General features: G+C 53.8%; 7 protein-coding genes across 7 annotated transcripts; 5 read left to right on the top strand and 2 right to left on the bottom strand.

Annotated features, from left to right (window-relative positions):
• Nucleotides 1–413: 413 nt before the first annotated feature.
• CLUP02_01089 (uncharacterized protein) lies at nt 414–2,474 on the top strand (the record flags this gene model as incomplete). The annotated part of the gene is made up of 1 exon (XM_049280131.1): nt 414–2,474. The coding sequence occupies one exon, from the start codon at nt 414–416 to the stop codon at nt 2,472–2,474; it is 2,061 nt and encodes a 686-aa protein (XP_049136088.1).
• A 1,896-nt stretch (nt 2,475–4,370) lies between these two features.
• Nucleotides 4,371–5,288, top strand: CLUP02_01088 (uncharacterized protein; the record flags this gene model as incomplete). Its single annotated transcript, XM_049280130.1, has 1 exon — nt 4,371–5,288. The coding sequence occupies one exon, from the start codon at nt 4,371–4,373 to the stop codon at nt 5,286–5,288; it is 918 nt and encodes a 305-aa protein (XP_049136087.1).
• A 978-nt stretch (nt 5,289–6,266) lies between these two features.
• CLUP02_01087 (HSF-type DNA-binding protein) lies at nt 6,267–9,167 on the bottom strand (the record flags this gene model as incomplete). The annotated part of the gene is made up of 6 exons (XM_049280129.1): nt 6,267–7,096; nt 7,152–7,693; nt 7,745–7,843; nt 7,897–8,246; nt 8,409–8,487; nt 9,133–9,167. Coding segments are annotated over 6 exons (1,935 nt in total), but the record flags the coding sequence as incomplete, so codon positions are not given.
• A 660-nt stretch (nt 9,168–9,827) lies between these two features.
• Nucleotides 9,828–16,900, top strand: CLUP02_01086 (uncharacterized protein; the record flags this gene model as incomplete). Its single annotated transcript, XM_049280128.1, has 30 exons — nt 9,828–9,882; nt 9,974–10,460; nt 10,611–10,763; nt 10,822–10,873; nt 10,922–11,035; nt 11,098–11,182; nt 11,242–11,315; nt 11,370–11,460; nt 11,511–11,598; nt 11,751–11,775; nt 12,237–12,325; nt 12,409–12,867; nt 12,931–13,001; nt 13,046–13,187; nt 13,248–13,370; nt 13,426–13,615; nt 13,682–13,787; nt 13,846–13,938; nt 13,994–14,082; nt 14,127–14,389; nt 14,448–14,734; nt 14,790–14,964; nt 15,013–15,112; nt 15,187–15,291; nt 15,363–15,419; nt 15,475–15,540; nt 15,605–15,673; nt 15,858–15,892; nt 15,957–16,102; nt 16,164–16,900. 30 exons carry the CDS (start codon nt 9,828–9,830, stop codon nt 16,898–16,900), a joined length of 4,626 nt encoding a protein of 1,541 aa, XP_049136085.1.
• A 295-nt stretch (nt 16,901–17,195) lies between these two features.
• CLUP02_01085 (WD domain-containing protein) lies at nt 17,196–19,817 on the bottom strand (the record flags this gene model as incomplete). The annotated part of the gene is made up of 2 exons (XM_049280127.1): nt 17,196–17,882; nt 17,967–19,817. 2 exons carry the CDS (start codon nt 19,815–19,817, stop codon nt 17,196–17,198), a joined length of 2,538 nt encoding a protein of 845 aa, XP_049136084.1.
• Nucleotides 19,818–20,415: 598 nt separating this feature from the next.
• On the top strand, nt 20,416–21,833 carry CLUP02_01084 (WD domain-containing protein; the record flags this gene model as incomplete). Its single annotated transcript, XM_049280126.1, has 3 exons — nt 20,416–20,453; nt 20,504–20,669; nt 20,799–21,833. 3 exons carry the CDS (start codon nt 20,416–20,418, stop codon nt 21,831–21,833), a joined length of 1,239 nt encoding a protein of 412 aa, XP_049136083.1.
• Nucleotides 21,834–25,933: 4,100 nt separating this feature from the next.
• CLUP02_01083 (uncharacterized protein) lies at nt 25,934–26,092 on the top strand (the record flags this gene model as incomplete). The annotated part of the gene is made up of 1 exon (XM_049280125.1): nt 25,934–26,092. The coding sequence occupies one exon, from the start codon at nt 25,934–25,936 to the stop codon at nt 26,090–26,092; it is 159 nt and encodes a 52-aa protein (XP_049136082.1).
• Between the last annotated feature and the right edge of the window lie 1,136 nt (nt 26,093–27,228).

The raw sequence follows: 27,228 nt of genomic DNA, 5'->3' as shown, positions 1-27,228 counted from the left end.
GGCATGATGGCCGCCGGTGTGGGAAACGAGGTGGTGTCCGCGATGTGATGTGAAGTCGGAAGAAACGTCCACAATTGAGTTCCAGGTGTCTTAGGGGACCCCAGTCATGGTCCGCGGGGAGGTCTCGGGCGATGCCGCCTTGTGGCAGGTGTTGCAGGTACACCAAATGGCTCGTGCAGCCAATGGAGCTCCCCTGTTCCCAGCAAGCCCCAACGCCATCTTCGCCTGCACAACTCCCCTGCCTCTCGTTGACCACCTTGCCTGAATAGGACGGTTCCCCGCGAGATGTATCTGACAGCAGGCATCTATTCACGAATGGCCTCATCAGGCACACCATGATGGGATATGTCAGTAAAAATATCGACTAGGTGACGACCGTGTGCCTTTTGAAGGGGGCCTAACAAGCTAGCAAGATGCTTGAGGAAGCAATGCCGCTGTATGAACCCCTCGATGCTGGCAAGTCAGAAATCAGGCTTCTCGAATATGTCAGCTTCTCTGGTCAGCCGTCCCTGAGACTCAGTTCGGTATCTCTCGACGAAAAGCCTGTATACACAGCCCTATCATACGTCTGGGGAGATGCTTCCATCACTGAGTCAATCCTTTTGAACGACCAGGAGTTTCAAGCAACCAAAAACCTCTTCCACGCTCTTCAGCATCTCCAAGATCATTGGATAGACACGTTTCCTGGCCGACATCCGCAAGGCTTCAGGCTCTGGGTGGATGCCCTTTGCATCAACCAACAAGATGTCGCAGAACGAAATCAGCAAGTGCAACTGATGCGGCGAGTTTACGCGAGTGCCGAGCTCGTGTTCTCGTGGCTCGGAACGGATACCGAGGAGATTGGCGCAACATTTGAAACGATCAACCTGGTGGCTCACGAAATGGACAAAGTCGTAGGACGACGCCACATTGGAGGAGTTGAGCCGCAAGAACTGATCAGCTGGATGAAAGATTGGCCACAGCTCATCTTGGCTGATATAGGACCTGAAAACGACTGGCATTCCAATCAGTCGTGGAAGAGCGTTCGGTCTCTCTTCATCCTACCTTACTGGTTTCGCGTATGGGTAGTTCAAGAGATTGTCCTCGCAGAGAACCTGGTTTTGTTGTCTGGGAAGTCTTCTGTTGACTGGATAGCGCTTTTCCTCACATGCAGTTGGATTGGAAGGTTGAAAGAGATCCGGAGCTACTTGCAGAAGCCTTCGTGGATGGTTGATTCTGCCTGGCTCAGCATCACGTCGTCCGATAGGGTGCCATGGCACAATCCCATGCGACTCATGAAGGCGAAACACCTACACAAACGACCAGAAACGCTGAGTGCAGACGAGTGGGAGAGCTGGGGCTGGCAATTGATGAGCTGGAACCACACCCTCTCCGCCACCGACCCCAAGGATAATATCTATGGCTTGCTTGGTCTCACCAATTTGCCCCTGATTCCCGACTACAGTCCGGACGTCTCGGTCGCTTCGGTATATGTCGAGTACTTTGCTCAGAATCTTGCATACTGGAAACGAACAAGACGAGGCAAAGAGCTTGAACTTCTTCCAATGGCTGGCCTACACATGACCATGGGGGCGACTCAACCACTGGTCACCCCAGACCTCCCGACGTGGGTTCCGAACTACCCACACGCATGGAGTGAATCAAACAGGTTGTTTGAGCCGATCATAGGAGACGCTGATAACGGAGTTTTCGGGTCAAAAGTCCCAGATGCGAACATCTCGGGCGAAAGACACTTACTAGTGTCCGGCATTCGTATCGGCAAGGTACTTCGCAACCTACCGAAGCCAACATTATTCGATACTGAGAACAAGCTTCTCAAACTCACCGAACAACTGATAACTAGTAATAATCAGTTTTCCAATGGTATGACTGCGCAGGAGGCCGTATTTCGCGCGGTGTTCGAATCAGGCGGTCGTGGTGAAGCTGTTCTCTTTCGGTATTCCGAAGCCCGAGCTGAGATGGCTCTCGGCTTCTTGTTTCACTTGATGTACATCGATCGAGAATTCGCAGATGAACCTTTAGGACAGCGCCTATTCGAGCTACTCGGCCTAGACGACAGCAGCAGTGAGGCGTTCAATAGTAGCCTCTCGAAAGCATTTATCTCTGGCCATGAAATCGAGGGCCCATGGCTGGAAAGGCTCGCAGAATGGAATCCAGAGGATGGCCTTTCACCTGAGATTCACGACCAGGTAAAGTCGGGTGTGAGCGCCTGGGACTGGCGTGATCGCGGGATGTTGCAGATAGGAGGAGCCGAGGGCAACTACATTGGCGTTTCCCGACAAAACATGGCTGAAGCTGGGGATGTCGTATGTGTACTGAAAGGGTCTTCGGTGCCTGTCATCTTGAGAAAGACCGAAGGCGAAGCGACTTGGAGCCTGGTTGGGACGTGTTGGGTAGCCGGGATGATGTATGGTGAGGTGAAGACTAAGCTTGATGACGCTTCCGTGAGTGTGGAGAGATTTGAATTACGTTGATCAGGGATCTCAGCAACATCAAGACGCCAAACATGAGAGGCCACAATCATCATGCAATCGCTCAATTCTCTTGAAATACGCTTAAGACACTTTGCGGAATAGTTTGCGCAAAGACTTGCCCCCGATCCATCGCTCGTGCCATCATGTTGTTGACACCTACTTTCCCCTATTCATGTAAAGCTTGAACTCCATCATCACTGACTAAAAGTTACATTATTAAGATGATTTAGCTCAAATAATTCCATTTAAATTGGACAAAATCAACATTAGTAGCTGCGGTAGTGCCTCATAGGTGAATCTTACTTCCACGAAGGCGGCTGGATGGTACTCTGTGCCGTTGGTGCCTGAGTATTCCGTCCGCCCCTGGCCATTCATCCCAACGCCGTCATCGCCTCTGTGGCTCAACCCACAGCCTGCACCCTTCATGACTGTTCGCGTTGGAGAGTCTGTCGGGGTGATGAGAGGGTGCACTTGGCAGAAAGTTTTGATTGTGTCTTCTCACACTGGCGCATACGACCTTGCCATTTAAAGTCTGTTGTTCGCCCGGGGCGTCGCACTTCAGCAACATATCTTGCCATTTTGCCATTCGCGTGCATTTTATTTTACCTATATTACTAAGCGATATTCTGTTGCCCGCGTGAATCTTTGTACCTCGAGTATCTCGATATTGAGGTTTCTTGGCGGTTCAATTCCCGTCGTGGGCACTTCTTCTTATAGCCGTTCTCACGTTCGCCGCGTAAAAATGTACTTGGAATTCATGATACAGACCGACCCCGTTTGAGTAAATAGCTAGAAAGGCCGTAAATCAAAGAAAAAAAATCGTTAAGTAGAAAAAGTATTTCACCGATAAGGAATCGAACCAAAAACTTAGGTGTCAGGTCAATGGTCGAGGGGACTGAGATCCACACTCGGGTCTTCCCCCATGAACCCCTCGACCATTTCACCCGAATCACTTAAGTGACAGGAGTGAAGGAGGAAAGAGCCAAGTACCCTCCGACCTCCAAAGATTTCGGCTTTCCCAGGACTGCCCTTGCATATAAAAGGATATTATTCGAGAGACCTGTTTATCGAAAGCAATGCCTCATGATATCGCAGAGTCCCTCGCGACAGTTCGAAACGGCGTGCGATCTTGGGCCTTGAGAACCACCCTCCTTCGAGAAGATTCTCACCCTGGTAGTATGAGGGCCATATCGCTCTTAGGTCTTCAGGTTTTCCCCCCTTGGTTCTATGCAGGCCAGCCATATCCCGAGGTTGCCCTGGCACCCTGGATACTGTCCGTACTTAGTTCCAACGCACCACCATGATGCACGTTATCCCTAGGTTCTTAAATACCCTTCAGCAATTAAATAATACTCAGAGATTCGTGAAGCTTGAAAAAGAAAATGACCGCTGTCTATGACTGCCTAATGGATTGGATCAAATGCACTCACATCCTCCGTGCCGGACCGTCCCCCTTCTCGGCCCGGACCCGGAGCGGGGCCGACGTCAACAAAATTACCCGCTCCTGCCCGTCACGCTGCAAAAGATCCTTCAACGTTCGATTTGTGGAGAAGGTTGCACCCACCGCCGCCCGCAGCAAAGAACACACCTCTGGCCCCCCCTGTTCGTTCGAATTTCCAGGCCCGCGCACCCGAAAATCCACGCTAAGATAAACGACGATAAGACGTTGAGCACGAGCCAACGAACTCCCCCCCAGTCCCCAAATTTTTTAGTCGTCCTTCCCGTCGCTTCTGCGCATCTTCTAGACGCCGATCGTCAACAGCCTCGACTTGTCGCAACGTCGAGATCGCCAACGCACTCGTGTGACCAAACCTTCGAGTCTTTGAAGCACCCCAAGACATACAGCAGCCACATCATAGAAAAATTCTATACGTCTGTACACATCAACTATAAACAATGGCGCCAGCATCGCCGTCCGCCTCTACGGCAGCCCCCAAACTCCCCGCCTCGGCAGACTTCAACGCCCTCTACAACCGCATCTCCCTCGCCTCCGCAAAACAAGCAACCTTCCTCACCTCGATGCGCGCAAAATACCCCTCCCTAGCACGATCATCTTCCTCCTCCACACAAGCAACAACCTCCAGCAACGCCGCTACGCCAGGCACCTTTTCATCAATGTCGAAACCCACCCCCTCAACCGAGACCACAACCACAACCACCTCAACAACCAGCCGCCCCCGAGCTCCCGCCGACGACGCGGACCTCCGCTTCGAAAACCCAAACACGGGCCTCGGCTTCGCGACCTCCAAAGCGGACCAGACCACCTCCGCTGCAACGCGGGACCTAAGCCGCCGCCTCCTCGGCAACAAACGCGGAGGAGGTCGCGCCGTAGACGACCCGAAAGTCCTCGCCGCCGCGGCGCTCAAGAAGCGCAGGCTACAAGACGACGAGAGCGACGAGGAGGAAGGGAGAGGCAGCTGGGGCAAGAGCAAGAAGAAGAAGACCAAAGCCCATCAGGAGGAGGGTGAGTCTGCCGGACCCGAGGCGCTCGTACACCCGGCGGCACGGGAACGGGGCGATGTCGAGATGCGCGAGGGCGGATTGGACGACACGGAAGATCAAATACACGACAATGGCCGAGACAGCAAAGAGGATGCTCCGATCGCTAGTCCGATCCAGACGGAAATAGCTGCGATGGACCCCGCCGAGGGGGATGAGGCCGATAAGCGACCCGAGACAGACGAAGCCACCAAGGAGCGGAAAAGGAATAAGAAGAAGCGGAACAAGGAGAACAAGAAAAACAAGATGGCAGCGGCCGCGGCCGCTGTAGGAGAAGGTAGCGTCGGAGCCGCTCAAAAGATATCAGTGGCCTAGGGGAAATCATAGTTCCGCACATGACGAGTGCAGACTGCGGATCAGCGACACACTGCGACTCCCTTGGCCCGAGATGCCGGGACATCATCTCGCCAAGACCGCCGCCCTCATCCCTTGAGACCCTCTGGGAACTGCATGTGCGGTAGGCATCAGCGACAAGTCTCGGAAACTGTCGAATCACACAACTGCCGCGGATTGGCTGGCTGTCACAATATTGGTCATTGCATCTTCGCATTAGATCTAGCCAAGACTTGTTGAGCATGTGCCATCAGGCCATTTACAAGCCACACACTGCTGCTATTCCTGACCAAATACCTCAATATTCAGATGTGAACATGTTATTTTTTGAATGATTATCCATTTCCTCTCGCATCCCAAATGCAGATGTCGCAAATTACACCCCGATATGGACAGCTTTGGACAAATCTTGACAAACCTTGCCGCCTGACGTCCCTTGGGTATCCCGTCTCCTGAGCTCCGACCGCAAACACACAGCCTCCATCCGAGAGTGAATAATGTGAAATGAGATGTGGGATCCGCACTTGTTCTGTTCGATGAGACGCCATTGTGACGCTGAATTACTAGAGTTGCTAGTTTATAGTATGTTGTTGCTTCACGCAGTTCGGCCGTGATGCAGTAAATAACACATGGTTGATATCAATGTTGAACTTTTTGACGATTGAGAAATCCGGTTGTAAGTCGAGATTGACCGTCGGTGAATCGTATTATGTAGTGACCGTTGGCTTCGTGTGTGTTTCGGGTCTTGATCCTGGAATTTTTGGTTGTAGATATGCATCTGTGCAGATCGTGTACTGATCCGAGTATGATCCCCCTTTCTTCTATACAAGGAAAGGAATATTTCCAGGAAATCATCGGATAGATGTGTCTATCTGATATAGAAATGTACGGGCACGCGTACGAGGAGTGTGCCATGCATAAGGATCCAACGGACGACCCTGAAGGAGGCAATTGCTTTGCTCACTGCATACGCTTGCGCTTCCGATCATCGTCGCCTCGGGGATCCTCATCCTCGTCGTCTCGTTCAGCCGTGTCAGTCGGGTTGAGGATATGCGCCATACTTCCGCGACGCGTGGGTGGTCCTGAATGATCTCTGATGGCTAAATTCTTGTTGTCCCGGTTGGCCGAGTTCCACGACCAGTTGCCAAAGGTATCCCCACCACCACCATTCGAGAAGGGTGCGCCAGGAGGTGTGGTCGGTCGCGATAGAGGCCGTACTTGGGTCGCGTTTTGCAGTGAGTAGGTGGACAGCGACTCCCTTAGGCGCTGGTCATCCGGCGCGAGTCGGCTGGGCGAAGATGGCCAAGGTCCGGAAGGCGGTCCTGATGGAGGCCCTGAAGCAAACGGCGGCGGGGCACTGGGCTGCCACCCGTGTGCCCGTATATCAGCCGATGTGTGACGTCTTGCTAGACTTCCAGGAGGCGGCTCCACCTGAGCCAAGGGATGCGGCCCCGGAGGAGGCGGAGGCGGCGCCCCCCGCAAGGGAGATGAGGCCTGTGGCACTGAACCACCGCCAACCGAACCACCACCAATCGAGCCATAGGGTCTTCGCGTGCTGATCGAGAGATTCGAAGGCACAGGAGGCCGGTAGAAATTCTGCCCTCTGGGCTGGGGAACAGCAAGATTCGCGTTTCGTCTTGGGTCATCCTGGGGTAACTGCCGCGGCGAAACCGGTGCATTCTCCACGTTGGTGAAGTATGCTCGGCTGCTTGAGAATGGCGATTCCTGGGGATCATCAATAGTTCGAAGCATCTCGGCCTGTCTTGCCATTTCCGATTGCAAATTGAGAACTGATTCGTGCAGTGTTAGCTACCAGCTACGTGGACCGCAAAAGATGCAACTCACCATCCCGGTGCACTGGGTTGTCGGGACTAGGGACGAGACTGAGCACCGTCCTAGACAACTCTTGGTTGAATTGGAGGAGCCGTGACATTGTTTCCATCACCGCTTGCTGCTTAATATGCATGTAGTGGGCATTCTCTTCACTTCTCTGCAGTCGCATGCTCAGGTCGTACAGCGTATGCTCGAGCCCAGGCATACGCATTTCGGAGCCATCGCTCGGGGGAGGCATCGGTTCCGAAGGCGTTCCGGGCTGCGAAGGGCTGGGCTTTGAGTTGGGATACTCCCGGTGAACAAGAGCATGACGTGAAGCTCGCCGTTTGATTTCACGGAGTCCAACCAGGTCGCCTCGCTTGAAATTGCCGTTTCCATGTTTGAATTCCCACAAAGCGGTCTCGGGATTTGTCGTGTGGAAAACGTCGCTCACTGTTGCCTCAATTAGCATTGGACATTTTGTGGTCAAAGGAGATGCTATCGAACCTTTATGAAACCCGTACATGTTCAATTGTCTGACGAAAGATGATATGTTGGTGTGTTTGAAATATTGTCTAGTCGATAGTGAGTAGGTGAAAGACATATTCGAAAGCGTGTTCACCTACGCTAGAACCTTGGAAAAGTCCGCGGACGGTGACATAACGAAGCTTTCAGCACTCGCTGACCATGATATCAGATGCTGTATGCTTGGGTCCTCCAGCATGCTGAACGGTGTTAGCTATACTGCTACTGAACATTGTTCTAGACTCCTGCTCACCTGTACAGCTTATGTATGAAAGCTGTCTGCACAATCTTTGGCTGGTGCACAGCCGCGGCCGCAGCTGCGGGCGCGGCGGGCATGGCGATCGAGTTGTTCGCAGATTGATCTGTAGGCGAGGTGTGCTTGGATGCGCCGTTGGCATCCGTATCGTTGTGCTTGCTCGAAGGAGAGGTCGTGCTGGCGTTGTTGGAGGAAGTGATCTCCATAGGCTCGCCGGGAGATGGAGCAGACATTTGGATGGTCGGGGTCGGGGTTGGGATAGGTACAATGCGATTCGGAATCAGATCGGCATGACCGTTAGCAGGCAGAGGAGCTCTCTGCGGACTCTCAGTCACTGTGGCCATCCCCTCTGTAAGACGCAAGAATCCGGTTAGCTCTAGAGACAAGGGCGCAATGAATTGCGAGGAGAACGCGGTTTTGGGAATGGCAGGGAAGACAGGAGAAAGAGTTGGAGCGGTATCGAGGCGGTCGCGGTGGGTTTGAGGAAATGGTTGAGGGGCTTGTCTCACCTCATGGCTTCGCAGAACGGTATAGGCGATGCGGGCGGGTTCTGCAGCGATGCGCGCAGAGGAAGACAATGGGATAGGTCTATCGCAGGAGGTATGGGGTTGGGGTGGCTATCTGGGATCGATTCTAGTGTCGAGTGGTGCCTTTGAGCCCTTTGGCAGCTTCGCGAGAAGGCTTCCTTCGGCTAGGATTGGCGAGAAACGACAGCAATGTTGGTTGAAGCAGGCGAGCGCGAGTGGGTGAGCGGTTTGGGGATTGAAGCGTCCAGCCGTGGTTCGGTTCTGCTAGCAGCAGGCCTCTGTTCCAGCTGCCGACAGGCTTCCAACGTCGGGGGATTGCTAGGTAGAGGGATGGATCTGCTGGAATGCGTCCAGATTGGCAGAGTTGAAGAAAAAGGTTCGGGGTGTTCTTCTCGTCCAGATGGGTGGCGGAACTCTCAGCGAAATACCTAGGGATGCGGAAGTGGAAGTGTCGAAGTTCTAGAGTTCGAAGAGAAGGAGAAGGGTTTCCGAAGGCCAGGGCCGCCGGAAATATGACGACGAATGAGGGACAAGGACGAGGGACTGGGGGTGGGTGGTGGTGCTGCTGCTGGCGAAGGTTTAAAGTGGCTCGACTAGATCGATAGTCGGTTGGATCTGCGAGGACACAGGAAGAAAGAAGGCCTGATTAAGGAGAGCAAGTGCCACAAGAATTGCGGGATGGTGTAAGGTAGCGTGTACTCTAGACTGTGATTCAGCAGTCAGCTTCTGAGTGGCCCCGTTCTAATTGCGGCGTCGATGTGTCAGTCGGTTGGTAAACCCAATGCTTCAAGGTACCTTTTGTCGTGTTTGGATCAAGGAGCAAGAGAGGGAGCAAGGACGGTAGATAGCCGAAGAAGCATGTGTGGGAGAAGGAGGAGGAGTGTAAGCGACGAGTCTCTATTGAGCCCAAGCACGGTAATAGTATCCGTAATGAGAGAGAGAGAGAAAAAAGGAGAAGGCGAAAGTAATAGAAATCGAAAAAAGGGATCTCAGGTATCCAATGTCAAATGGCCGAAAGTGGGAGAGAGAAGGAGGGAGGTGTGGCGCCCGTCCCACCAGCAGCACCAAGTGAGGATGTTCAGAATGTTCAGGTCGGGGAAAGTGTCGTTATTGATGGAAGCTTGCTGATTGGGCTGAAGGAGGGGGTGGGAGGGCATCCGCGGGCGTGTGAGATGGACGGCCATGCATGGGGCGGGCCCAAGTCGCTTTGCCTTGCAGCAGCAGCAGCAGCGAATTTTAGGGGTACGAAGTACCTAGGTACGGAGCACCAAGGAGAGGACGGGAGAGCTCCTGCTCGGTCACTGAATTCTTCTTTCCCACCTTCACCTCGGGCAATCACACATTCCGGTACGTATAGTACCTTAGGTACCCAGGTATCTTACATAGGTACCTCACTCAGATATGAGATATCTCACTCCAGGTCTCTCACTCACGCACAAATACATGGGACGTATTTGTACAAAGGTATACACGCGCGCTATCTTTGCCTATCTCTCTCTCATCTCACTCACACACGCATACACATGCTGCTGCACACAACAGGGCAGGTGGCACGGCAGGACAGACGATGTGGAATGGAAGATACCGTGGAAGCTCAGGAGAGAAGGGGGAAGGGGGTGTCCGGTCCCCGCCAGCTGAAAATGGGAATGGACAGGTGGGAAAGCAGGAAAAGGTCACATTCAATCCAATGGGTGGGTGGATCTGGCTGGAGGGGGGGTCGACGGTCGTCTTCTCCTCGCTGGGATCTCAAAGCGCACCCCCTCCCACAGGTAGGGAATTAGATGTGGGAGCAGATGCTGGGGTCCCTGGTGGCATTCTCCGGAACAGGGTCAAAGGAACAAGGTTAAGGCCGATGGATGAGCTGCCAGCCAGTTACTCAAAGTCTCAGAGGCTTCTTCTCCTGCATGTATCATCCCGTGCCTCTCAGTATGGGCGAATACACCAGTATTGTATTCTTGCTCTGGTCAGTCTACGCACGTCGAAATGGATAGCGCCCGCCGGGATCCCGTACCGCTCAGAGTCAGATTTTGGCTCGTCTGTCTACGTAAGGTAAGGTCGTAAGATAAAAAGAGGTATCTCTGCAGCTACAGTACCTACCTACGCCATGAATCTGAATCGAAGAGGCGTCGAAGCCCCGTCAAGATGAGATGAAATGCAAGTCCTGATGTCTGAACCCCTGACGAGACTCTTTCCAAAATGGGCCAAGTTTGCTTCTTCTTTGCCGGGTCTTTGCTATCATACAATTCAAATTCACGAAACGTCAAACATGATGATGAAGTACACTGGCAGGCAGGGAGGGAATTGCCATTTCCCCATCCTCCAGACAATAGCCCAGACGTTCGATCGGCGAAGCTCTTGACGCTCTTAGTCACAGTCATTTGCTGATGCCCACCAGTCTAGAGGAGCACAAAGAGCTTCAGCCGCACGATGCCCTGAGCATCAAAGAGGTACATGACACCAGATAGGCCATGTCTCTTACCACTGATGAGAATGAGAGTCCGCAACTGTGTCGTACAAACTTCGACGCCAGCCAGAGATATGGCAGAGAGAAAGGGCAACGAGTGACGTCCGATCAAGTACCCTGCGTCCAGTCTAGTCCGCGCCTATCTGTCCTTGGCTGCCGTTTCCTGCCCTGCTAGGTGTCCCATCGAGTACCTATGCATACAAATAGGGAGCTCCACAAGGCTTCTCATATTCGACTCCATATCTCCGGGGTCTGGGCAGCACTCTCTGCATTGACAGCCGCATGACTGCAGGTCAACCACTACATGAGGTTGCAGTTGCTTTGGACATGAGGTTCGATTGACGGTTTGAGCCATGATGAGCGAGCTAAAGGTGCACTACCTTGGGCGTACAAAAAACACGGCTCGGTCTCTGGAGCGCCCGCCCGTAAGGAACCCTAAGACCGCCGGATGTTGGACCGTCGACTCGACTGTGTTTTAGCAACACGTCTTTCACCCAGCCGCTGGTCGGAGCCGGCGTCATGGCATCAAGTGGATGGTCCTGGCGTACCTATCTGCCTACCTAGCTGCACGTCTGCTTCTCCCGTGCTTTGGAGCTCAATACGCAACTCTCGACTTACAGTTGCCAAGACACCAGCCTGCGTCGGAAACATTACACCAAGAGGCGCCCACCAGACAATGTATTTCGTTATAGCAATTCTCACTGATTTGTAAGTTTTGGATTTTTTTGCCAGCCAAGTAAGTAGAATCGTGCCTTTGGCAGCTACCATTGGATGTAAGGAAGGGAAAAGTATTTGCATCTCCCGTACCAGTCAAGACAGACTCTACCTAGGCAGGTAGGTATCTTAGTGCTTCAGTCAAGTACCCACGGCAGCAAGCAAAAGAAGGTGAGGTAAGGTAGATGGAGATGCGTACCTGCCAACTTGATACCTAGGGGTAAGATGATATTGGGAAGGGTCAGCACAGGGCACCTTCTGACTGGCCTTGCTTTTCCTTGCCTCGTGTTCTTTTCCATTCGTTAAACAGACAGTCAGACACCACGGGGCTCGACTCTTCGTTGCATGTGGCCTCGATTATTTGCGCATTCCATCTCCGGCCCTTTTTCTTTCCAGCTTCGTTTCTTCGCCGTTCTTTCTAACTCGATTGAATGCCATTTACAGGGCCTGGAGCTGAAGCTTGAGCGACCCTTTCACTCCTCCACATCTTGAACAAACGCATCTCAATTTCATCCACCGCCCTCCCTCTACCTAGTCGTTTTCTGGACCGAGCTCTTTTAATTTCAACCGCCTCCTCCAGTATCAGCCTGGACGTAGGCATAACCGATTCAACGTTTCTGTCAATTTCCTAGCATGTCGCCTTCGGATACACCATGATATGCACATCATGTATTTGTCCACCTTTTCCCGTACCCCCTGAGACCGTCCTCTCCACCCTAAAGTCCGTTTTTTGCTTTCTTTTCCCGTCATTAGATCCCCAACTCCTCGTTTCTCTGACACGCTGTCTCAGTCGTGCAGCTCAAGATCTCTTCTCCAATCGCCCGGTCCAGGAAGCTACGAGATTGCCATCTGCGACAATCATAGCCTTTCAGCCAACCCCGTCTCCTCGATGCCTAGATGCGGCCGCGACCAGGAGGGGTGTGGGTGGGGAAGACACTATCCCAGCAAACCAAACCCATCTCCTGCTGAGAATGAGATGCGATACCCAAACCTACAAGGCAGACCCCCAGCCTCGATAGCTTCTAGCCGGCTGCAGCTAGAGGGTCAGTATCAAGTTTCGATCGACCCAAACGAGAGGCATCATTTTCTTCCCAGTCCTTACCACAACTACCACCCTTTAACCATCATCACCACCACCACCACAACACAGAACCAAACACTAAGGGCACGCCAGGACCCTGCAAGCCGTGCAGGCTGGATCATGCTGCTACCGAGATGCTCTGTGCTTTCTTTCTGCTTCAACAGCTCCAGCTTAGCCTATCCGTTGCTCAACTAAAGCATCCGGTTCGTTGACTACATGTCACGTCTGTGTCCGTTCGACGGCAGGGAGACGACAAGCGAAACTGGCGGGACTCTTACCGAGCCAAAGGTCCCCAAGCTCCCCGTCCCAGGGCCTAGTCCCCCCGGGCACGAGCAGATGCTTTTACAACTGACAAGCCAGTCGGGAGCTGCGTTGCTTTCCCAGGAGTAGTGTTAAATCTCGATCAACCGTGGGCTTCGTCGACTATCCTGGAAGCCGACTGGCCAAGAAACTGTGCCTGGCTGTCTTCGCTTCGGGCCCGTGCTCTGTGGTACTGCGAACGGTCCAGTGTGTGGCATGTGGAGAGCTTGTCCTCATCAAATTGAGCACGCAAGTGCTTCAGAGCGGCTTTTGCGCAAGCCCTTTTGCTTCCTGTGTCTTACCGTGGCGTGATGATGGCCTCTGCCACTCACCCAATGAACCTTGCCTTCCCACCGCTCAAAGCAGGCCGTCATCTTAACCAAAGGTTCGAGCTAGCGGTGGTGCGGTGCTTGTGGCAGCTAACGCAGGACCACAACCAGCCCAGGAATTGCGGAAGACTCGAACCGGCCAGACGGTGCACTTCTGTTTCAACGGCGTCGCTTCTTCGCGATAATATCCACAATCCGCGCGAGACGGCTAGGGCAGACACGATCAAGCCATTCGCCTCCAAACGACCACCCTAGCAAAATGGCCGTGAGCTCAGTGCCTAGAGGCCTAGTTGACAATCGGGTCCGTCGATGCAGTGCACACGCAATGATCACTCCGCGTCAAGGAGGAACGCACAGAGACCCATAGGTCAAAATACGATCTAGACAAGCACCGCATTGCTCTTGGCTGGAGGCTCTTGAGATGCTGATTACCTGCCGCAACAACCTTCATCACCAACGAAAAAACTCAACAGGTTGGGTCCATGTCGTCCATGGTGAATCGGAAGAGGCTATTGAAAGCGCAGATTCAAGATTGGATAATCAAGATTCAGCAGGCATGTGCCGCCCACTGTGCCGTATCCGAGGGACTTAACAACCACGAAAACCGTTTCGTTACTGCACTCCGTACCCTGGTTAAGAGCTGAGACCAGAAGCGAGGAAGTCACTAACAAACAACCAGGGAGTTTCTTGTCTCCCATATGTAGTGCCTGCTGCCACGGGAGGCTAGGGCAATTTGATCTGCAACTACTCAACATCAAATGGCCCATCGTTCGTTGACGCCTCAACTCCAATCTCGAGCTGGCCAGTGCCAGTCCGAGGAAGTCGGCGTCTTTACGCCAAATTCTCCGCAGATTGTCCGATTTACTGCTCGCTGTTCACGCCTTCCCTCGCCTCTGGATATTACAGCAAACGATTTTTCGACAGGTGAAAAGGGGAGCTGGAGACCATGGACCGGGCCGACAAGGGCCCAGCCAGCCAGCCATACTCGACCGAGGGATAAAGCGTCGAGCAAAAGCCCTGAATTTCCCCTTCCAACCCCTGCCCCTGATCCAAATCCAGACGACGACGTGTGCTTGTCACGTTTATTACCACGGAGAGGACTCGTCTAAGAAGCTCCTGCGAACAATGCGAAGCTATCATGTAGTCGTTGCATTCCAATGGAACAAGACTAGGGTGCTTCCGAACGTTAAGGAGAAATGTATGCAACCCCCTACCCCAGTCGCCCAGTCAGCATTGAGCACTGGAAGCAGTTTCTTCAGGGCACGCATTTCGATCTCTGGATACAACTGGGTCGCCTTTTCCAGCGAAACTAGGCACAGTTACCGTCACATGCTCAAGATTGTCTTCAACCGTGCCTGGGACTACTTCATCCGGCTCTCGCCTCGAAGCTTGCTATACTCTTCCGTTTTGAAAACAAGATGTCACGGCCATTCAGCTCTGTCTTGGCGCATCCTTTGAGCCTCGGGTGCCCTTAGCTGAACAAGGTTTAGGAGGTGATTCCCAGCGCAGAAACGTTGACCTCGTTACAAGTCGACACCCGCATCTGCAAACTCTTCCTACCTTAATCGCAAATACGCCTGTGGATGGTGCCCTCCAGCGAGCGTCATATTCAGGTCATTCCGACGACGGACTGCTACTGCCGCACAACCGGTAAGTCTCTAATCCTTCCTGAGGGCTCTTTGCATCCACCTGAACCAGCTTTTTGACTTCTTTCCAAACGAACGAGTTTGTGGATGGCGGCCTGAGCGAACGAACTGCAGTCCCAACGTTTCAGCAGAACCGCTATCCGTCCAGCCTTGTGTGACTACTGGACACTTTGCTGGACTACGCACTCATCATGTCAGAATGGAAGCTGCTACAGGCAACTGTTAGATCGAGCACCTCAACGTTGTCGATCCGACAGTGTTCTCGACCAGCACTGGCTCTCCTACTCCTTACACCACCACCTGTGACCTAAGGCCCCGGCCCATCTCCATGGTCCGCTCTTGATGTAACGCGAGCCGGGTCCGGCGAACTCTCTCTGCGGTAAGCGTTCTTTCTGTCCGAAGAACGTTGAAGATGTGACGTCGACGCTCGTCTCACGGCGAATCGCCAAGCTTCTAGAAGTTTGACTCATACAATTGGCTTCCGGGAGCCCTTTGAGAATTGCCCAACCCAGAGCTCTGGTGTACCTTTCGTCTCATCTTCAAGTTACTGAGATTCTTCTTTAACAAGCAAATCGCTGCTGTCCACCTTTGCGTATCGCGTTGAAACCCAGAACGGACTAGTTCCAAGAGCCTGCTCTATACAGCATGGTGACTGGTTCCGTGGAACGACACATCCGAAGCCAAAGAAGAACCCCACGACCGAGATCTACCCCGTTCGACTCGAACTCTAATTTTTGCATTACCCTGTCGAATTCCGGGTATGGTTGTTCATCCTTCCGCCCCCTTGCCTAGTTTGCACCGGACAGATCCCGCGGGTAGCCTACGTCTAACTGTGGTATGGCCGTTCTGCAAATAAGACAGGGTAACATGTCGCAATCACGACAACATGCATGCAAGCAAACGGTGATGTCCCACAACGCGTCAATGGATGCGTAGCATGGTTTTTTCCTTCGTCTTCGTGGCCGAACATGACACCTAAGCCTCTAAAAACAACAGGCAATGGGACGGATACACCATTGTCCTCCAGGCTCTGGTCACCGTGTACCGGATTCGGGCCGCACCTTGCCGCCCATTCCGCTTTCCCTCCTCCACCGTCCCCGCGCACACGGGAACGAAGAGTGCTGCTGGGAACTCGGCACAGTGTTCCGAGAACGACCATGGCGTCTCGGTTGGACTGCCGAGAGAGAGAAACATGACACGAAGACGGCATGTCTTGGGACAACACATCTTTCAATCTTGAACTTAATCGAGAAGAAGTTGAGGTTGTGGTGGTGCGAATACTTCGACCAGGGTCCCGCAAGAAACCCTTACTTCCAGGACGAGGATGGAAGTCCAAAACCCAACCAAGAGACACGTGGACGCCCTCTTGTTGTTCGTTCCAGTCGGTGCGTGTCGTAGTCGAGTCTTCGCTTTGGTCCATTTCGTCTTCGGATTTGCTGCTTTACTTTACACGGAGGAGTCTCGGATCCGGGGGGTTGAGTGTTTGGGCTTATGCACCCATCACGTCCGACATTATGCCGTTCGAGGCCGGGGACCCAGAGGCTCCTTCTAAGTTCTGGATGGGCACCCTCTGGAAGAACCTAGTGTCCAGAGAAGGGAGGGCGAACAATTCGACCCAAAGTCAAATATCGACACAACGTTCTAACCCTACACAGGAGAAAAAACATCAGCTCGGAAAGTCCGCGAGGACCGGTGCCATGGGTGCCGCCCTCGTACCTGTGCTCCAGAGAGTTCCACGTATGGGAGATGAACCGCGACACATCCTCATCAAAAACACACACACGAAAACGACGATACGGACAGATCTCCGCCTTTTCACAGTGATATCTTGCTCCCTTTGCGGAGAACACGGCGTGCTTATTCCTCGTATTATTCATACCCTTCTGTCCCGACTCCGTATTTTAGACATTTTACAAGGAACACGACATGGACGACGATGACTGCCGAAAAAGCAAAAAAGGGAAGAACCTCTATCCGTACGGATATCGCCTTTGTATTAGCTAGTCATTCATTTCACGTCTTCCGCAGGGGAAAAAGACAAACGCAGACCATCAAGTAGTCACTATCGTATCATCATCCAAACGCCTTTCCTTATGCTGACGGGAAGGACCCATCCAAACAACCATGAAACCCAATTCCCGACATGGGGAGTGAGGGGGGTTAGCCCCCTTCCCGAGTATGTGCCCTTCCCGGAGCAACCATCCAAGCCATGGATGACCAAAAAAACGAAAAAGTCTAAAAGTCACCATCGTCGACATCCATCCCGCTGACTCTCCGCTCTCCGATCTCGCGGATCTTGTCGCCCAGGATCGACCGTCCGTACCGCTCCGCAACCTTACCCGCCGCCTCAATCATACGGCCCGTCCGATCGCGCATCAGACCCACCAGCTCCAGCGCCCGCATGCCGCGCTCCTCGCCCTCGCGACACTCAATGGCCAGCATCTGCAGCAGCGTCTTGTCGAGCTCGAGCTCCAGCCGTGCAAGACCCGTCTTCTGGGAGTGCGTGGCGTCGGTGTGGTCAATGAGATCGCGCAGCTGGGCAGAGTGGATGCCGGAAATCAGGAGCTTCTGCTCCAGCTTGCGCGATTCGCGGCGGCCTTCATCCTCCTCATCGTCGCCGTTCTCTCCTCCCGCACCCTCCGAGTCCGGAGCGGGAGCCGGAGCGGAGGTTAGTGGCACGGAGAATTCAAACTCGGACAGCAGCGGCCGCGGGAAGTAGGGGTACTGGTCCCCGCCCTTGAGGATGATGCAGTGAAACTTCTTGTCGGCTACCGCAATTGGCCAGTAGGTTTCTGTCTTCCTTCCCGACGCTAAACGCGGGAGAAGCTTTGTGTCAAGGAGGGGCACCCAGCAGGCGCGCGAGGGCTTCCGCCAGTGAAGCAGGGTGAGCAGAGTGCCTGTCGAGTCATAAATGCAAGGATCCTGAGTCGGTGTACCCTGCCTGTCAGCGAAACTGCATCCCTATGTCCGAAAGGGAAGAAGGGGAGGAGGGGCGTGTAAACTTACGCCGACATCTGAGAAGAAGACGCTCTGCAACGTCGCGCCATCGGATAGTGCGACGGTGTCTTCGTTTTGGCAGATTTCGTCCCGCTTGATATTCTCGATCGTGTACAGGAGGCGAGCGTTGCCGTCTGCGCCGACGGGGCCGTTGCCCATCGTTATGACATAGTCACGCCAGCTGGCGCAAGTGACCATGGGTGTGCTCTTGGGCCGATAGACCCGGTACGGCACTCCAAAGAGGGTGAAGATACGCACATAGTTGGCGGTTGTGGTAACTGTGATGAAAGACTCGCTCAGCGACATGGCAACTACGGCCTCACCCTTGGGCAACTCAGTCCGCCAGTCTGTCCGTTGCGTCCACGTCTCGTGTGGGCGGTAGAAGATGGTGGCGGGCGTGTTGTCTTGCGGTGGACACGAGAACAGAGCGCCATGCTCTGTCAGGCAGGCCTTATCGTAGAGGAATGTGTCTGTGAAATGGAAGTCGCGATGGAACTCGTGATCGTAGAACTCTACCGTCACAGTGTTGTGACCGTCCTGGTCGACCGTCCAGATGACGCCAATCATATTCAGGCAAAGGTACTTGCGGTTTCCGCGCCAGGGAGTCGAGCCTGGTTGGAAGGCCTCGTGGAAGTTGAGCGCGAGCTGGCGGCGCTTGCTCGCGCGGTCGCCGTCGTCGCCGCCGGCATCGAGAGGCCTCTTTTGCCCCGTCGAGTAGCCCGCACCGTCATCGTCAACAACAAAGCCGTCTCCATCATCGTAGCCGTCCTCACCGTTGAGGAAGGAGTCAAGACTGCCCAGGGAATCGCGGCGAGGGCGGCTCGGGATCGCAGCCTTGCCGTTGGCATCTGGTCTCCTGGCGTTATTGGAGATCTCGGAGAGGGGATCGTGGATAAAAGGTGCAGGCTGGCGAGGCAGCTGCAGGAAGCTAGAGAACTGCTCCGTAATAAGGTTGGGGTAGATGTAGACCTCGCCGTCAGACGTTGTGAACGACAGCAGGTTGTCCTTGGGGTGCCATGTGATGTCAATGACGTTGCTGTAGTCAAACTTTTGAATCACGCTCTGTGTCTTTGTCTCCCAGATCAAGAGCTTCCCGTCCTTTCCTGCCGTCGCCAGCATCGCGCCGTTGGGCGACCACGCCACCGCGGTGACATCACCCAAATGCCCGTTGGCAAACGTCCGCTGCTTCTCCCAGTCGTTCTTGGACACGACCTGGACATCGTGCATGGGCGTAGGCACCGCAAAAGCCCGTCCGTCGGGATGCCACACAATTTTGGTCGAGTTCTCGGATTCGGGGTCGAGAGGTCCAATGATGCCGTCCACCTTGCGGATGAGCTCCGGCGTCTCTGCCGTCATGGAGTAGACGTAGATGACTCCATCTGTACACGCCAGCGCCAAGAGCCCGCCCTTGGGATCAAAGGCTAAGTGCTTCGTCGGGCGCCCGTGGTCCTTGAGAACGCGGATGCGAGAGTTATCCTGGGTATCGACGACCTTGACCGTGAGCTCGTCGCTAGCGACGGCACACCACTTTGCGTCGGGGGATAGAGCGACGTCTCGAACTGGTAGGGAGGTGCGAGTGAGGAAGCGCTCGAAAGTAGTGTCCTCGACCGAGTAGACGCTGACGGTGCCGTCCTCTGAGCCGACCACGAAGAAGGCGTCAGATGCAGCAACGGCGCAGTTTTGCTCGGGGCAGTCGTCGATGTTGAAGGGCTCGCCATCGTGGTGGGTGCGGTAGAGGCGGATCGTGTTGTTGGAGCCAACGGTGACGAGGCGGGCGCCTGAGGGAGTGTAGGCGAGACGGGTTGTTCCTGTGGTGTGCGCCGGCCTCGGCCGCGGTTTCGGGGCGAGGGAGGAGGCCATTTCGGGGTTGATGTGTGGGATGTGGTTTAGATCTTGTTCATGGGTATTTTTGAACTCTTACTGTCTCGGAGAGATCGGTGATTATGAGTGATAAGTGAAGCTGACCGTTTGAAGAGTCGTGGTATCGTCAATTGGGGTCTTGTGGTTGGAGATGAGTGTTTGAGAGAATCGATGTGGTGATGGTGGGACAGAGGCACTCTGAGAGGGACGCGTTTGGACGCGTCGCGAATTCAATTAAAGCAACTTTTTGACAGGCGCGGGACAGGGGTCGTTGATAGAACCCCGCCAGGTACGTACTTCTTCAGTCTGATCCTCTTCTTCAACCACTTGGTGACAGGTGGGGGGGCTGTCACTGCTTTCACAGAAATGGATCGCAGGCATCAGAATTGATGAGAAATGCAGCTTGTGAGTGAAAGTGGGCGATCCGAAGAGTTACCTAGATTAGGCATCAAAATTCCCAAAACCCATTTTTTGCCTTCTAACCGACTATCGTCCCTTTAACCAAGACTGAGTTGAGCTGCATTGTACGTATTTTATCCTGCAGTTATTGAAAGGAACGGTCCAAGGACTTGGGCGATCGTGAGAAATACCCCTCAACATGGAGTCAACCAACCAAGAGAACTTCTTCGAGACGGAGTAAGTATACGTTGAACGAGGCTACCAAGAGATGACTGACAATTATGTAGCACGCAGCAAGAAAAGCGCCAGCAGCGTGCCAAGAAGGAGGGAAACACGTTTGGCAACCCGCTGCGCATGCCCTCCAAGCTCTTGGCTGTCATCAAGGATACCAAGTCCAATAACTCCGTCTTCGTCGCAGAATCTGGTGGAAGGGTATCTAAGGTGAACATCGAGGTAAGATTCTCTCATATACCTGCGGCATGACTCTTGGGATTCTCGCCCCTGGCCTCTTTGATTCCATCCCATCAGAGCGCTGTAGTGAGATAGTGCCCATCTCGAAATCAGGGGCTCACCACATCACAGACACGAACCACCACAGCAAAGTACACCGGCCCCTTCGTCCCAGTAACATGCCTCGCAACAGGCGGCGCCTCCAACAACACCCTCTTCGCAGGCAGCTGGGACAAGGCAATCTGGTCCTGGGATGCCACAACGCGCCGACCGGGCCGCAAGTATGAGGGCCACTCCGATTTCGTCAAGGCTCTGGTCTGCGGCCGCCTCGGCGACAAGACCATCCTCGTCAGCGGCGGTGCAGACAAGAAGATTATCGTCTGGGACGCCGACGCGGGGCGCAAGCTACACGTTCTCCAGGACCCGACCACGACCATGATGTCGCTGCAGTCCCTCGCCATCGACCCGGTCCTCAGCACCGCGGACGAGATCGTCCTTGTGAGCGCCAGCAGTGATCCGCACATTCGCCGGTGGAAGATCAGCCTCGACTCGTACGCGCAGCTTCCTTTTGACCAGCCCCCTGCCGCTGGAGGAGAGAAGGCCGCCGCCGCGGGCGAAGAAAAGCTCACGATCCAAGAACACGAGACGAGCGTGTACAAGGTCCTCTTCGACATCACCGGCGACGAAGTCGACCTCTGGACCGCGAGCGCGGACGGCACCGCCAAATGCCTCCTCCGCGAAAAGGCCTTTTCCGCAGAAGACGCCTTTGAGCACGGCGACTTTGTCCGCGCCGTCGCGCTCACGCCGGACTGGGTTGTCACGGCGGGAATCAACCAGCACATCAAGGTCTGGGACCGGACATCGGGCCAGCTGTACGCCCTCCTCGACGCGCACTTTGACGAGATCACCGACCTTGTCGTCCTGCGGGGTTCTTCGGCGGCGGCGGCGGCGGCGGATTTGCTGTGCAGTGTTGGTATCGACTGTACGTTGCGGACGTGGCCTCTTGACCGTAAGGGGTTGGACGCGGCGGTCGAGGAGATTCGGGCTGCGTCCGAGGTTGTTGATGGGCAAGAGGGTGAGGGGGAGAAGAGGAAGGATGATGATAAGGAGCCTTTGATGACAGCTGAGGAGGAAGCGGAGTTGGCTGCGCTGATGGAGGATGATTAGAAAGTACAGTCTAGTCAATCAGATGGAATGGCATCGCGATCTGGCTCGCATTCTGTTGCCATCAGATCTTCACGTCACCCTCGTCTGCTTGGCGAGCTTGCCAATGTGATGCAATCATAAGCTACACGTCACGAGCTCAGTAGAAGGAGCGTAGATCAGGACATGCGAATAACCGAAAACCGTTTTCGCATCGAGTGCTCCAAGCCCGAGATGTTGAGACTTGCTCCTTCCTGCATGAGGGCATCACTCAATAGGCTTTCGGTCAACTCAATCCCAAGATTTCATCCTGACCTCCAATACGGCTAGATGGAGGCAGCAGAATTATGTACTTTGACGTTCAGTGATGGTCTCTGATGTTGGGCAATATCGCTGCTTCGTTTACTCGGCCTATCACTTTCCCCCAGTCAAAGATACTGTACTTCCGAAGAGAGTATAACGTCGCGCGCGTTTGCTCACCAGTAACGCCTCATCCAGACTGCCTGAATGCCATCAGTGTCTCGGCCTGCCCGAGGCAATGGCTATTGTTGGGGAGTCTCTTATCGGAAGTGGCATATTGGCGGCATCACATCTACAAAGCTATACAGGCAAAAATCAACGGTTCGGATGACGTGGCAAACGGACAGAATCTTATATGGGTCTCTGAATTTCACCTGAGATTGCCGAGGGTATGGAATCAACGTCCTTCTCGGAGTTAAGTTGCTGTTCTCTTTCGACGGGAGATGCAGTGCATGTCGACATCTGCGGCATTCCATGCAGCCGGTCAATCCGTGGCGTATCTTGTCCGCTTGGATGTCGCCGATTTCACCAAGGAAAAACTGATTGTAATCATTCGTTCGGGTGGGCTCCACGTGTTGCTCTGTGGGAGCTGCCGTGATATGTGATGGTCATCATCGTAGTCTGGCGTACCATGCTCGTATACAGAGTACTTCACACCAATGACCTTTCAAACGCCGTCCTCAATTCCGCATATGTTTTCATCCGTGTTCCTAGAATGCGGGAGCTGCCTCTGTGCTCAGCACTTATCTAGCGGCCCGGTCACCCGGATCAGTCTTCCGAACCAGGCCCGCCATACTAGGTCGTCCACGATGATGGCCGATCCCCAAGACTCACGCCAGCAAGTGCCACTTGCATGCCCGTGGCTGGTGGAGAGACAGGCATCGTATTCAAGCACATCTGCTCAAATAGCTAACAGAAATTAGTGGCTTCAATGGCTTGCCAGCCCGTGCGAGCATGCGAGGTTGCCGAAACGCGGCGATCGCCTAGCTGCCACCCTCGCCTATCACAATATAAAAAGTGGCAATGGGCCAGAACCACGATGCAGCCAAGCTTGAGCTGAATTTTCCATCCAAGGGAATCCTGGATTGGATTGGGGAACTATGGGCTGTTCTTCAAGCCGGCCGCGATCAACGTACGGATCAGGGGTACGACTGCCGGCGGAAGGGCTTGTGCGACTAGAAGAGCCGCGGGAATCTCGAACTTTGAATCTTTTGATAGCATGTAAAGACGTCCTTGGGTCGACTAACAGGTGGCCATGTAAAGGTCTCGCTATTGCCAACAGATGAAACACAGACGTCAAAGGCAGATTTCTTTCTTCGTTTTCCACATTTCCCACCGCACGGGCAGATCAGGGATCTAGGCTTCCCCAAGTGCGGCTATAGATGAGACACTTTAGCCGCTCCGTGGCCTCGGCTTGATGGGTCCCAGCCGATATGTTGACGCTGAGTGAAAAACGCATTGATTACTTCTCAAGGTCCACGACGCGTCTATTGAGACGTCTTGTCTAAATCGTTGGTGCCAGCCGGCGGGTTCGCGACGACGCGTTCGAATACATTCAAGGTGTATACGTGTGCACTGGGTACGTGTGTAGCGCAGTCTGTGAGCCGCCGGACAATTATCATGCAGAAAAAATGGTACATAAAGACCAAATGCTGCAGGTGATGCAAGACACAGCTTATGCAAACGTGGTGGGGAATAGCGAAGAGTCTAGGGCGGTTGGCGTGGTCCCAATCGAGGCAACGTTGTGATCCGTGGCCGCCGTCTCAACGATTCAGGTTGTCTGCCGTACAACAAAGGCCGCATTTAGTCTGTTTCAAGCCCTTCACCGCTCCCTCTGATGACAAAGTCGTCCCGTTACTGCAGGAACTGACTCAAAGGGCAAACGATACAGTGGTAGTGGGGAACGCTCAAAGCCTGGCTGGATCAGCCCTTTAGAAGTTTAGAGCAACGTACTGCCTGGCGATCCGAGAACACGGGATAGGCCCCAGAGACGCCGCGTTGTGGATTATCGAAGATCGATCTGCTGCCCAGCTGGGATATGGAGCGGCGCTAATCAAGGCTGGCAGATCCCTCTTCAATTTGCCCACGAAAAAGCAATTTGTGTGGGACGGCTGCAGGCAGAGAGTAGATTGCTCCAAAAAAGTTAAGGAGCCTGAGAATATGCCCAAGGTAGGTAATGAAGTAGTAAGCCGCATCCTAGAATGGCGAGGTAACTTGGTATGCTTCTGTATGAGCACATCCAGAGCTGGTATGCTGGTCGTTTCGTACAACGTCGGACAACATCCGGGCTCGGGCTTCCTGGTGTACCTATCTCTGTAAAGGCCATGTTACGCGCGCAGGTTCGTGGTTGAGAGCGCTATAATAAGTCTGATGGATGACAAAATTCGACATATTGGCGCCTATGCAGCATGTTGTTGGCGCCCAAGGAAGAGCGATGTCCATACAGCCAATGGCTCTTTGCCAGGACATAAAGTCTAACAGTATCCGTTGCATTCCCATCATTCATGAACGGAGCGGGTACGTTGCTGGAACCACGGTTCCCAATGTGTGCTGGGTAAAATCGAGGCGCATTTTTTGAAGGCAAAGCGACGAGTCCGTGCAAAATTTGTATCGAGTCTGGTGTCGTAAAGTGTCTGCCTCGGCAAGCCTGTCTCCTCAGATGCGTCCTAGTGATCCCTCCATGCCAAAGTATAGACTGATAGCGTGGCAAGAAGCTGGTTCCCTGATGCCGATAGCAATTGTTCGTATTGTGGACTGCACGCGTGTCCGTGACACGGTTGGCCAACCTAGTTGCTCGTAAAAGAGCGAAAACTCGGGTAGACTGCGACGGCGTGTGGAGATGGTGAGTGAAGAGGAGCGCGTATACACGCAGTATGGCACAGAGTTCTGGCTAGGGAGCAACTATGCGGGATAGAGTTGGATTGGTGGCGCGAGTCGGGGATCTGAGGGCGAGTGCCTCGGTTCTGCGACACACAAAGGGGGCTCCAACGTGAAACTCTGTCGAAATTTGTACTATCGATGGTAAAATTTGCCCAATTTGAGGAAACTCAAGGTGGCGATGGGCGGCACTCGAACAGCGGCCGTTTGCAAAGGACCAGGTCTCGTGATAAGCTTGTCAAACCCCATATGACAGGTAGAGGTGAGATGAGGTTCGAGGAATGCTTCCGGACGAACAGGCTACAGCCCTTGTCACGCAGCCTATGCAGGAACAGGATTTCCCTGCAGACACGTGTATGTCGTGCAAAGGCAGGACGCAGGGGGCGGAAGTGCAAACAAAAGAGTGTGAGAATCTACCTTACTGTAGGCATCTTTCGCTGGAATTTTTGGTGAGAAATGAACGAAAGGTACTCCGTAAGCAGTGTGAAAATAAGCAGGAACTGGTAGGAAGCAAACAGCCAGAGCAGATCCTGCCTTGCCGATTGGCCCTTTTCCCCCGACTAAGAGCAGGCCTGTCGTCGATCGCCCAAAAGGGCAAGGCTGCTTTTCGAGTACATGTACCCCTGTCCACAGCCCCTGCTTCGTCCACGTTTTGCCCGCCTGACATGAACCCTGAACCCTGGACCACCCGTGAGGCCCCCGCCAGCCGCCGTCTTGTAGACCCACTTTCCACACCCTCCTCCAGCTGAGTGGCCAGACACAAGGAACGCCATCCATCATCGCAAAGTGCCGCATCCAGGCGTCCCTTGTTCCAGCCTCCCAAGCCATCCAACCTCCCGATCTTCCCTCTTGTTTCTCTATTGCACGGGCTGCCCTGTGGTTTTTGCAAAGAGCATGGGTCGTATCTTGCCTTGCGGACACTATGGGACGGCATTCGATGGGGAACTATGCCCGTCCCTTCAGACTATGAATACAACCCTTGCCTCGCACTCACTCACCTACGCAGTAGGTTGATCCGTTCGCCCTGGATGAAATGGAGGCTATTGTTTGGCCAACTTTGTTTGTCCGACACAGACTCGTCGCAACCGCACCCGCATGGAACCTAGTCTTGCCTTAAGATATTGTGTAGAAAGCTGTCAGCCCAGAGTGCTCGCAGACTCTGTGTTACATTCGCTTCGCTCGTTTCGTTCGTCGTGCTAGCAGCCCGCAGTTGCAACGTCCAGATACTCCGTACTGATACCGGCGATACGAGTCTACCATGGTAGGTAGGTAGGTTCGTCAAACGGCTACATGGCTTAGCCGATCAATGATGCAAGTGACGGCTGCCTGCACAACTGCCAAAGCAGTCTGCCATTGTTCCCCGAAGCTGGAAACGCCGACGGACTGGCTCCTGCGACACCCGACGCTGAGGTCAAATCGGATTATCGACTTGGGTCCTAGTCTCAAGCCATTCAGTAACGACCAGGGAGAAGGCGCCGAGGAGCTTGCTCCAAGCCTCCAACTCTACGTAGACAAGTAGGTGGTAGCAAGTAGCGTAAACCTTTCGACTAAACGCCCCAGACCTGCCACCACTAGTCACCCATCTCGACCTGAAGTGTCTTTGAACGCTACCGTCTTACTAAGGAACGCACGCGGTCTCGCTAGCTCATTAGTGAGCGTTGGCCAAGGGCGAAGTAAGACGGATTCCGATATCCCACACCGAGAGCAGACGCGCCGTTTAGTCTTCACCTTTTCAATTCCATTTCTTGGTGCGTCTCCGTTTCTGCATCCAGCGTTCCGGCGTCACGAGGGTCACCTACATTGAACCTCAGGAATCATTCGACAATACCTACTGCTTCCTGCCTCTTGCCGTCTGCCACCTTCCGTTGCCCCAGCCAGTCCTTCCTCAGGTGGTCAGTAATGTGAGGTACCTTAAGGTAATCAACACTGGCAGGCCGCAGCACACAATTGGATTGCACTACGACTGGAATTTGATCATGAGATGCTCGGCTGAGGATTCTGGTCTTGATTTGGTTGGTTCGTTCTTTCATCCGGACAAGACGACGCATCTTTCGATATAGGCATCCAACCCCAACAAGGCCTCAAGCTTACCGCACCATCCCGTCCCAGACATCCGGTCACTCTTTCCACATCGCATCCCCTTTTTCTCGCCGGGAAGCCACTGCGTCGTTGCCAACCAGACTAGCGACTTGGGGCGTAGCTTGGAGACGCCAACTATTTGTCTACTCTCTCCTGTCTCCCT

Source organism: Colletotrichum lupini, chromosome 1 (genome assembly GCF_023278565.1).
Source record: "Colletotrichum lupini chromosome 1, complete sequence".
Lineage (NCBI taxonomy): Eukaryota > Fungi > Ascomycota > Sordariomycetes > Glomerellales > Glomerellaceae > Colletotrichum > Colletotrichum lupini.
Note: the sequence above shows the minus strand (reverse complement) of the source record. Positions and strands in the feature narration are given on the sequence as shown.